The sequence below is a fragment of the Bos javanicus genome, chromosome 15 (genome assembly GCF_032452875.1).
Source record: "Bos javanicus breed banteng chromosome 15, ARS-OSU_banteng_1.0, whole genome shotgun sequence".
Lineage (NCBI taxonomy): Eukaryota > Metazoa > Chordata > Mammalia > Artiodactyla > Bovidae > Bos > Bos javanicus.
In genome coordinates this window covers 28,142,174-28,153,327 of record NC_083882.1, presented here as the reverse complement: position 1 = coordinate 28,153,327, position 11,154 = coordinate 28,142,174, and the positions used below count along the sequence as shown (strand labels likewise).

At 57.0% G+C, this 11,154-nt stretch overlaps 1 protein-coding gene across 1 annotated transcript in view; it reads right to left on the bottom strand.

Annotated features, from left to right (window-relative positions):
- Positions 1 to 1,239: 1,239 nt before the first annotated feature.
- Positions 1,240 to 11,154, bottom strand: part of CEP164 (centrosomal protein 164) — a 71,362-nt gene continuing 61,447 nt past the window's right edge. Inside the window, 14 exon segments of the mRNA XM_061440429.1 lie at positions 1,240 to 2,610; positions 2,777 to 2,899; positions 3,579 to 3,645; positions 4,361 to 4,705; positions 5,061 to 5,175; positions 5,771 to 5,878; positions 6,870 to 7,077; positions 7,550 to 7,578; positions 7,963 to 8,089; positions 8,441 to 8,616; positions 8,891 to 8,959; positions 9,071 to 9,154; positions 9,604 to 9,747; positions 10,872 to 10,994. Coding sequence (XP_061296413.1) covers positions 2,514 to 2,610; positions 2,777 to 2,899; positions 3,579 to 3,645; positions 4,361 to 4,705; positions 5,061 to 5,175; positions 5,771 to 5,878; positions 6,870 to 7,077; positions 7,550 to 7,578; positions 7,963 to 8,089; positions 8,441 to 8,616; positions 8,891 to 8,959; positions 9,071 to 9,154; positions 9,604 to 9,747; positions 10,872 to 10,994 — 1,815 coding nt within the window. The 3' untranslated portion in view covers positions 1,240 to 2,513.

Here is an 11,154-nt window from a genome sequence, read left to right as displayed (position 1 = left end):
GAGCTCTGGGAAACTGTCCGATCCCCACAGTAGGAATGACCTTTATCTCACCTGTAAAAGGGAAGTGAGTCAGAACAGTTTCCTTTTTTTTTTTATTTGTATAAAATCCCCAGAAAGAACTGGTATATTTGTTACCTTCAAGATGGCCCATGGATGAACTGACTTTTGTACCAGTTAAATACAAAGCCATGTGAATGCAGAGGCTGTTCAAAATAAATATCCTTTTTAAAACCCTCTTTCCTGAAGCCCCAGTCAGGACTGCTGAGGTCTGGTCTCACCTCTGCTGCACCGACTGTACTTCTGGCCTCTCCCGGAATCTCTTTTGGGCCACCTCCTCCACGGTGAGATCCGAGTGGGCTGAACAAGTCATCTGCAGGCTCCTCTCAGCACCTTTCTCCTTCCCATCCTCAGAGCGGCTCAGACTCAAAAGGCTAGGTACCTTTGTATGTTTGTCTTTACGTTGGTCTTCTTTTGCAAGTCCATGAAATGCAAATTTCTCAGCTGGTTCTTCTGGCAATTTTGTTGCTATAAATCCAAGACCACACAGGCTATTCACACCACTGGAGCAGGAAAAAAACCCACCTGACTTTGCCAGCTTAGAACTTCAGAGAGCTCACCTTTGCGTGAAGAAACAGGGTCGAGTAGCCCCTGGGAAGTGGCATGGTGAGTCTCCGGCTGGTAGGTGGAGCTGGGGCATGATGAGGGAGAACTCAGCTGGGGGCTAAGTGCCCCCAGCACTACTCCAAAGGGCCGAGTGCTCTGAGGACACAGCCACGAGGTGTGAGGCTCCGTGCTTGTAGGGAGCTTCAGGCATTTAAACTCCAGGAGTTCAACTCCAGGACTTCAGGCCCTGGTTTTCTCACTCACAGAAATGGAGCTGAAACTAACTACATAATAGGTTTGTTGTGATTAGATTCAACAGTGCGGTATTCTTTTTGAAAAATATTTTATGCGTGGCTTTGCTGGGTCTTCGTTGCTGCGGGTGGGCTTTCTCTAGTTGCAAGGCATGGGCTCTAGAGCACAGGCTCGGTAGCTGTGGCTCACAGGCTTAGCTGCTCCACATGTGGGATCTTCCTAGACCAGGGATCCAACCTGTGTCTCCTGCACTGGCAGGCAGATTCTTTATCACTGAGCCACCAGGGGAGCCCTAGGTGTTCTGTGAATGTTCATTTCCTTCCCTTTATTCTTAAGCAGAAGGAAGCAAAGGCCTTCAAAAAGGAGGCACATTCACACAGCTACTGTGTAGCAAATGGACCTGCAGAGATTTAATTGATGTATAAAACACAGGATTGTCACCAAAGTTGGTTGCAGCACATGAGCTATTCCCGAAGCACACAGAATGAACAAAAATGGACATCCTATGTGGTAGACCGATGCCAAAAAAGTACCTGGGGGTAAACAAGCCAATGGGATCTCAGTTCCTTATCCAAAGAAATGAGGGGTGGAGAGGTGGTTTCTATGCACTGGAGAGGCAGGGGAACCCCCACCACTTTCAAGACAAGAAAAGGGGGCGCATTTTATTTAAACGATGGGGCAGATGTTAAGCACTGCCTGCATGTCCCCTCAAGGAGCCTGCTGATGTGGGAAGAGTGGCAGGGTGCTATGCTAGACAGCAGGCATGGGCCCAGCCCCTCACGTCCTTCAGAACAAGTCTCCAGGCTCTGAGAAGGGGCGGCAGGGACAGCACAGGTGGAAAAGACAGACGGAAACAACGCACATATATACCCGAGGTGATCCAGGAAGAGGAAACCATGGTGAGCCCTCCCAGTCTCTTCCCGTGGCTCACTGGCTTCCTGGAAGCTGGGTGCCCGAGACCTGAGAATGTAGCTAGGATGCTCTGGGGAGGAGCCCCAGGACAGGGGGAAGGAAGTGCTCCTGAGGAAAGCCCCTGAGGAAAGCCCAGGACGAGCAGAGAGAAGACAGCTGGCAAAACTTCTGGGGCCAGCCTCCAGCCACCGCCCACAGGGCTTTGGGCCCAATCCTGAGATAAGTCAAAAGGTGAGACAGAGTGCTCAGGAAAGGGGACATTAAAAAAAAAAAAAGCTTGATCTCTACAGGGCTGAGGTATTAGAGAGGTGGGCCCTGGTCCCAGAGTACAAACATGCCGGGGGGACTTTGTTCTGGGGAGTGAGGGACCACATATGTGACCCTGGGAGCTCCAAGCGGGCCCCACAGGTCCAACAGACTGACTCTACTCCAAAGGAGGCCCCTGGCCTCTGAAGCAGGAGCTCCTCCACCGCCAACTCTGCCCCCGCTGCCCTACATCAGTGGTGCCAGGTTCACGCAGAAGTCACACAGGGCAGCCTGAGATGCTACAGGCTAGGGGTGGCTTACTGTTCCCGGTGACACCATCCGTTTCCCCTGGTGCCCCGGGGCTCCTCTAAGTTCCCAGTGAGGCAAGCAGCACAGAGCAGGGCTGGGAGGATGCTTTATCAGGGGAGTAACGTGCAGGCAGCAAGTAGGGCACACAGTCTGGGTGCAGAAGAGGCCAGGCTGCTCCCCGGCTCAGCGCCTCAGTAGTGATAGATTTTCAGTCTGTTGTTCTCATCCAGGTCCAGCTGCAGAAAGCTGGAACCAGCCGCTGGCTTGGGCACCGAGGAGAAGAGAGGTCTGGCCACAAGGTGAAGGAGAACTCTGCAGTCAGCTGAGCATGGTTGGGGAGGAGTCACGGGCCAGACGGGACCCTCCTGGGACGCCCCCACCCTGCCTAGGGCCCACCTGCCCTGGCAGTTAGAGCGGGAAGGGATCAGGGTTTGGGAGGCAGCTAAAAGGATACAACTTGGGGTCATTCTTGTAATGTTCTAGCCACTTTCGGTTAGCCGCGATCATGTCCTGCAAGTTGGAGGTGCCCACCTGCGGGACTCGGGAAGAGGGATGCTGCAGGCGGCGGAGCTGCTCACTGCAGGGAGGGGAGAGGAGGCAGGAGCACAGCAAGAGTGCCCCTCTGGGGTGAGGAGCATCCATCTCCAAAAGGGAAGAGGGTGGAGCCCCCATCCTGGATGAATGCGCCTGACTTCAAGGCTCCCACGTCTGCCTGTGCCCAGCCAATCTCATCAGCAAACAAACACTTTCCTCTCTATCAAGTCAAATACCTTCCCAGCATCAGCTCCCAAGCTGGCTAAAGGGTGAGAGGGGCTGTGTTTATGGTTGGGGGCCTGCAGGGACACATCAAGGGGGGGGGTACATTTGGCAAGGAATAAGATGAAGGGGAAATTAATAACAAGTTTCAATAATTGCCCATCTGTCTCCCCCAGAGGGAGCCCCCACTCCCTCCAGATGTTGCTCAGCAGGTCTGGGGGAAGAACGGAGCCGTGTGCAGCAGACAAACAGCTCAGGGCAGAGACAAAGGTCTCACTCCACGGCCAGATCCCATCTCTTCCCAGGGTGCCATTGGGCAGCTTCCTCATGGGGCTGGCTCAGGTAAGGCCAGCCTGCCCCCACTGGCTTCCTGGCCTGGGGGACCTGCCTAACGTCTGGGTGATGTGACAGGGCCTTCTGGTCCCGTCACCAGGTCCCACCTGCCCTGGGAGCTGCAGCTGAACGGAGTGGCTCCATCCTGAGCCCACAGGGAGGCTTACCTGGCAGACACATAGCCCAGCCTGTTTTCCAAGGGGGCAGGGCCACTGCTGAGGAACGGGATGCCAGCTGGAAAAGTATGAGGGAAGCAGTCAGAAATGAGCAGCAGTTTAGCCAAGCCAGACCCTTCTCGCCTCCCAAACCAAAAACAGGAAAAGCTTCTGAGGGTGAGAGAAAGAGTACCCAGGAACTGTCCTACTTATTTCTAAAACTGAAATTACTTTTCAGTTTCGGTAGGGACAAGAACGTAGAAGCTTTTCCTTCAAATAACTGTTTTTATGGATTTTCACATTCCTCAGCAGGGCCATGAGACCAGAGGAAGCCACATACAGCCAAAGAGCTACAAACCCCAGAGTCACAGACATGGGGTCAAAATCCAGTCTGTGGTACCATGGAGGATATTACTTAACCTCTGAGTCTGTTTCCCCATCTGTAAAATGGGGATAAAAGTGTGGAATAACCTCAGAGGGTTATTATAAGGACTCAGTGAAAAACCATATATAAAATGCCTGGCCCATAATATATAACACTCAAGATGGCAGCAATCACAGCTCTGACAAGTGACCTCCTCAGGTTCAGCTGAGCTCTAGAATCCATCATAAAGGCCCCATCAGGTAACCCGTCCTTGACCCAGAGGGCCTCCAGCCACAGGGAGAGCAGCAAGGTCCTCCCAGGGACCCTGAGAGTCTGGGGGCCATGCCAAAGCTGGGCGTGAGGGGCAGGCATCGAGGAGGGAGGCGGGGAGGCTGAGCCAGAATTGTGCACAGCCCAGAGGGAGGCTTACTTGGAAAATACTTGCGCCATTTCTCCACCAGGAAGTCGTCCACGGTCTGAGCTGCAGAGGAAGAGAGCCTGGGGCCCAGCCCCGGGTCCCAGGTCCACTGGGCAGACGTGGGCCGAGCTGGGGACGAGGCTGAGCCTCGGGTCAGGGACGGGTGGGGGGGAGCCAGGGTGCTCCTGGAGGCCTGGGTGGGGAGCGGCACAGGCGTGGAGGTGAAGAGCGGTGGCGGCTGGGCGTTGAGGCTGCCCACAACACCGAGCACCCCGTTGAGCTGGCTGCTGATGCTCTGCAGGGAGCTGCTCAGGTAGTGGATCTTGTTGGGGAAGGTGGGGCTTGGGGTCAGGTTGACTGCAAAGGGAAGAGGCGGAGGGTGGAGAACGGCCTGGCAGGTACTGCACCCTACTGGCCCACATTCCTACCCCTTTCCCTGTTCCTCTCAACAAAAGCCCCATGGCTTCAGTGTTTCAAAAGCGTCTATAGGGAAAGGCTCTCCAGAAAAGGCCAAGAGGGACGCATCTCTTGCTGAGAGACCCCTGTGCGCTCAGAAGGTCTCCCCGGAGCCTCTGGGCCCTGCAAACCCAGCCAGCTCGCTTCTGCCAGGGCATTTGCTGACCACTTGCTCTGGACACCGGCACGGCAGGGGGGCCCTCTCTTGCAGGGCTGTGGGGAGGGGCTGCATCACTATCCCCCCCCGCCCACTCACAGCGAGGCAGGGGGCAAGAGTCAGAACTGTCACTGCTCCCATCTTCCAGGTCGCTGAGGTCAAAAGTCACCACCTTCTTGGTCGGGGGTCCTCTCAGCATGTCCTCATCTGAAGCCTGGTGGGAAGATGCAGCAGTTGAGGACGGCACCTGCCCTGTGCTTCCTGCTCTCGTAACAGCTGAGGACTTGGTGGGTAGGCTCTTTGGGTCCCAAGTTCTGGGGGAGGCACAGGCTGCCTTGCAAGTGAGGCTGAGAGAACTCAGCCACTGGAGATATAGGCAGTAAGACCACCAGGGTCAGGCAGGCCCCCACCCTCACCCCGGTAAACACCCCCACGGTGTCTTTCCAGCTCCTTCTGCACCCACATCTCAGGCATCCAGAGGAAAGCCTATGAGGCCCAGGGGTAGCAAAACCGAGGAGCCTCTATTCCTGGCCCTCAAGGCCCAGCTCTCCTCGGGCACCAGGGCAGGGCCAGTCCTCTCCCGAGAACCTTCAGCAAGAGGATCCAAGTCTGCTCAGGACGTCTCAGCACAGATACCCAAACCCCCAAATGTGCTCGACAGTCAGAGCTGAAGTCACAGCCACTTTCAGCAGCTCAGAAGCCCCAAGCCTACTGCCAATCCTGGGCCTAAGCTGCCCCAACATGGGACCCAAGACCCCCCACCGAATCCCAGAACAGAAGAGGGAGGCTGGGGCCAGGCTGGGCTGCACCTCTTCCCGGAGAGAGGACTCCAACTGATGCAGCTTCTCCTCCTTCTTCTTCAGCAGGTCGTGGCCTTTCCACAGGGCTGACTTCATCTCATCCAGGTGCCTGGTCTCCTGCAGCCAGGGAGGAAGGGAAGGAGGAAGATGGTGACTAACCACACAGGCACATGCAGGAGTCCCCCCACTCTGCTGTTTGTTGGCTGGGTGATCTGGGTGAGCTTAAATTACTGAACTCTGGATATGCATCCAAAAAAAAAAAAAAAAACTTTTCATAGGGTCTTGAAGATTAGAAGAGAGAACATATGATACGTGCCCTCCACTATGCCTACATCTAATAAATTCTCAAAACAGTTACTATTAAACAAATGGTTATTCTTATCATCACTGTTCCAACTACCATTACTACCCCCATCCTCAAGAGCAGGGATTCAGCAGAGCAATTCCAGGCCCTGGGGGTGGAATGCAGATGCCCCTGGAAGGCTGCCCTTCCAGAGGTACTGACCTCTGACCCTCTACTGCCCCACTGCCAGACTTAGGGGCCACAGGGCCCACAATCCCTCACCAGCTCTGAGCATCATTAGAACTCTAAGAGACCAGACATAATCTTCTGCCAAGATCCTCACATGGCAAAGAAGCGTGTGATCCCACTAATAATAACCATGAAGACATCTCCTTTTCATTACAAATTAGAGTCTCAGAGAAGGAAAACAGGGAATTCGGCTTATGCTGAGTGTGCTCAAAAGATTTTCACTTATGAGTAAAGTCTTGAGTGTGATGGAATGGCCAAGCAATGTGGAACTTCTAGAAAATGGGAACACCACTACAACCCTGTACGTCGTCTCTGGTTACTGTGAGGCCCAAATGACTTCCTAACAGAGAGAGCATTCTGCACTGCCAGGTGAGTGCAAGGAGCTTCCATCCTTGTGGTGATCCATAACCTCCGTCTCCTGTCTGGTCTCCCTAGACTTGTCCAATGACCCTGCGCCTACCTGACCACTCACAGGGAGCCCTGGGCATGATCTGAGGGCGAGCCCAAAGGGAGGGCCAGCTTCCTGCCCCCGGCCCCCCACCCCCAACGTGGCTGGGTGCCCCCGGGGCTCCTGACCTCCTCCAGGTCCTTGCACACGTCCTCCAGGGCCTTGGTGCCTGGGGGGTCTTTGTCCGCCTCCTGAGCACTGGCCAGCTCCTGGCGCCAGTGCTGCTGGGCGGCCTTCAGAGCTGTCTGCCGCCTCCGCATGGAGCGCGACTGTTGCACGAGGAACTCTTTGGCATTGCGGAGAGCCACCCCTTCAGCAGAGAGGTAGTGCCGAGCGCTGCAGAAGGGCAGGGCAGGGGGTGGAGCGGGGACACACGCACTGTGGACTCCTGCTGTGGGTCACGAGCACTGCCCCAGCAGATGTCCAGCTTGAGCACAGACCGCAGGGCTAGGAGAGGGTGGGGACGCCGCTGCTCGAGACCCACGGCGTGGGGCACGCACGCTGTGCACTCCAGTCCTCCCACCCCGACCCTGACAGGAGCCGCACCTGAGGCCTCCAGAGACGGCCAGACTCTCCCATCAGCCTGACCCTCATGCAAGGGTCAGTCCATGCCAGCGTGCTGTGTCAGTGATCACCCTGGGCACCTTCCTGGCTTGTCACAGAAGACTCCTCAGGGCCCCAGCCCCTATCCTCAAACCAAGCCCCACTGGAGACCATGGGCCCAGATCAGTCCCCAGCCCTGACGCACGTCCTCACTCAACCATTCCTGGATCCTCAACCCAAAACAGGACAGGTTATTGGAACGCACCTGTCCAAGGATAGGTCAGTCTCCTTGCTCTGGGAAGAGAGAGAAGGATACCTCTTTAGTCTGGTTCATAAGACACACGCAGTAGAAAACACCCACTGAATATAACAACATCAGGTAACTACAGGCTCAATGGACCCTGAAGTCCCTCCTAGGGGCCCAGACGATGGTTCTGCCAGCCACCGAGCACCACTTACAGATATATAATTTGACTGATGGAGAAGTAGGGCTAGGAATGATAAGAATAGGAGACTAAAAAGTCCTAGGCAGAACAGTCAGGACCCTTCCTGGAGCCCCACCCCCCGGGGCCCCTCCTACCCACTTCCCCCTGCTGAAGCCCCGTCCCTCCTGGACCTCAACCCCTCCTAGAGCCCCGCCCAACTCCAGCCACCCTGACCCTTCCAAGAGCAGCTCACCGTCCGGGGGGATCTCCTCAGGTCCTCAAGGAGGAGGTCGGGCTCCAAATGTGGGGAAGTGTTACTGTCCTTTACCTCCAGCTCTTTCAACAAGTCCTGCTTCTTCTGAGCTTGGACCTCCAGGTCGCTGTGATGGGAAATTGGGGAGTGGGGGGAGTTGGTGAGGCAGGGTCACATGCTGAAGCAGGCCTTGCAGCACCTTTCAGGACTCCTAGCAGGGAAGGGGCAGAGCCACCTCCATCCTTTCAATCCTGCCGAAGATGCTGAGGCAGGGCTGGGGCAGGGACAGTAGACCCGGGGGGCCCGGGCTAGTCACAGCCTCTTAACGCCCCCCGCAAGTCCCTACAAAACGCAGCCCCTCTGCCTGGCTCCACCTCTGCCTGCTAATTGGGCCACGAAGAGACAGAGCCCCCAAGTGGCAGAGGTCAGAAGGCAGGCGGGAGGCACAGGGGTGGCGGAGCGCAGGGGGCCAGACCACCTGACATGCTTCTGCAGCCTCTGACTCTGGGCCTGCAGCAGCTCCACCTGGGACTCCAGCTCCAACTTGCGGGCCTGAAGCTCCTCTAGGATTCTTCGGAGCTGCTGGTTTGATTCCAGCAGGTGCGTGTGCTCCTTCTTTGCCTCCTCCAGGTGCTGATGAGTGGCTGTGGCTTCCTGGGAGGCAGAAGGAAAGACAGAAGGACCTGAAGACGTGGGAGGGAGTCGATGGGGGAGTCAGAGCAGACAACGGGGTTGCACTGGGGGAGAGGCTGGGCCAGGCCCCACCCCTCCGTGGCCCCGCCCCCCAGGGTTGCCTGAGCTGGTCTCCCACAGAGAAGCTATCTGTGGGGTGCTAGCCAACAGAGTTTGGTACGTTCCCCAGGGGAATGAAGGGGCTGGGGGAGGAAGGAAGTCTAACAAGGGAGGACAGGAGAAGCAGCAGACGAACCTCGCTCTCCAGCACGACCTGCCTCTGCACGTCGAGGAGCTGCTGCTTCTCTTTTCTGGCCGCTTCCTTCTGCGGAGCACAGAAGGTCTGGCCATCTGGCTGACTCCGGGCCTCTCCTGGGGGAGCGGACTTCCGGGTCAAGGGTATCTGAGAGCCTGTCCTCCGCCCCTACTCCCGCACCTGGACATCCAGCTGAGCCAATCGGGCCTTGACATCCTTGGTTCTGGTTTCAAGTTCCACCTCTAAATCTTGGAGCTTCCTTTCCTGCACGGAGTGTAGGTAGAGAGAAAGATGGGAGTGCAGCCAGTGCCCAGGCCCGAGCTGAGGGCCAGGAGGAGTTCGCGACCACGTGCCCCACACCATGTGCTCCAAGCTGGGCTGGGCTCCCCCAGCAGAGCATCACCCCTTACTTATTTCAGGGGGAATGGTGAGCAGAGGCAAAGACACCAACCCCAAGGCCTGAGGTGCACTGACCTCTGCTTCTAGTCCTGGGGTGCTCCTTGGCCCAGAAAACAAAAGAGCAAGGATGCCCCGGCTTGGGGATGGCCAGCGAGAGACCTCCCCACCCCCGAAGCCGGCAGGCCCCACCCCCCACCCCTGAAGCCGGCAGGCTCCACCCCGCCGCCGCCGCCGCGGTGGCCCCCAGCACTCTTCTACCCTGGGTGGAGGGGTCGGGGAGGGCAGGCCCCAAGCACCATCAGCCCGGCGCCCACCTGCTCCCGGTGCCGCCTCCGCAGGTCCTCCAGCTGCCGGTCCTGCTCCTGCCTCACCGTCTCCAGCTCTCGCTCATGGGCCCTGCGCAGGCGCTCCAGCTCTCCCGTCAGGTGCCCTAGGAGCTCAGCCCGCTGCTTCCTCTCCTGACAGAGGGTGGGGCCGTTGGTGGGAAACCACCGCGGCCCTTCTCAACCCTTTGACCAGAGCCGCCCCCTACCCCCTGCCCTGCCGCCTCAGGTCAGTAAGATCAGGGACCCCAGCAGGCCTCTAAGGCCGGCTCCTGAAGAGAGTGCCCAGGACCACGTGGTCTCAACCCCAGAAAGCCTGCACCCCGTCTGCTGCTGAAACAACACTGGACAGATGTCCTGAGAAATCCCTGGTGTGGACACCTGCCTCTCCTACCACTCCTCGCACACACAGCCTTCCTTCCTTAAGGGAAGGGGTCATTACTAAAATGTCACTATTTTTCAACAAGGGCAGAACTGGTTTAGAAAAGGAGTCAACTACATTTTCCTCTGGGCCACTATTTCTGCCCTGGTGCAGAGTCTGGGATACTGGTTCAAGTTTCTGGAGGTGAAGCCTCCAGCTCTGGGCTAAAGTCAGCCACCAGCCCTCGCAGTCGTTCACCCCAACGTGAGCGTGCCACTGGGTCCACTTAGTCACTGAACTTTCCCCTCCAAGCCAGAGGCTGAAGATGGGTATGTAATATCTACATATTGGTTGGCTCTTGGCAATCTATTTCCGGGAGTCCTGGAATTTCTGTAGGCCTGGAGGCACAGGGTTGGTGGTTAAAAATCGAAGGCTCTGGAGTCAGATAGTCTTGGCTTGAATCCTAGCTCCTTTACTTATCAGCCAGGGAGGCTTAAGGGAGTTGCTTATGCTCAAGTCTCAGTTTCCTCTTTTTCAAATGGAGAGAAGGATAGTACAGACGCCCCCACCCAAGGGTATTGTGAAGACTAAATGAGGTTAATGCGCAAAGAGCTCAGGATGCACCTGGCACACGGTACAGGCTCAGTACACCTCGGCTGTTATAAACAGGAGAGCAAAGTGCAGCCTGGCGGCGGGGAGGAGCAGCCCTCCCGCAATGCTCTAGTACAAAGGCAAAACTGGATTTCACCACTGCTGGGGGCCCGGGAAGGACGCTTCCCACCACCCCTGACTCCTTCCAAGGCCCTGCGGACATCTGGGAAGGACCCCAAGGGGTGGGAGTGAGTTTGCGTGTGTGCGCGCACACACACACGTGCGCCAGGGGCTGCGGCCCAGTCACCTCGGCCTCGTACTGCTGCCTGGCCTCAGCCACCACCTGCTGGTGCTCCTCCTTCATCCTGTCCATCTTCCGCTCGTGCTCCCACTCCACCTCCTGGCGCTTCTCTCTCAGGAGGCCACTGAGCTGCCGGGCAGGAGGCAGGGATGCGACATGCAGGGCTGAGGCACTTGAAGGACTCACACACGTGTGCAACACGCGCCCACCTCCCCCAGCGTCCCTACATACACACGCGGCCACACCCAGCTGCTCCACTCACGTACAGGGCACGGGGTGGAGAAGGACT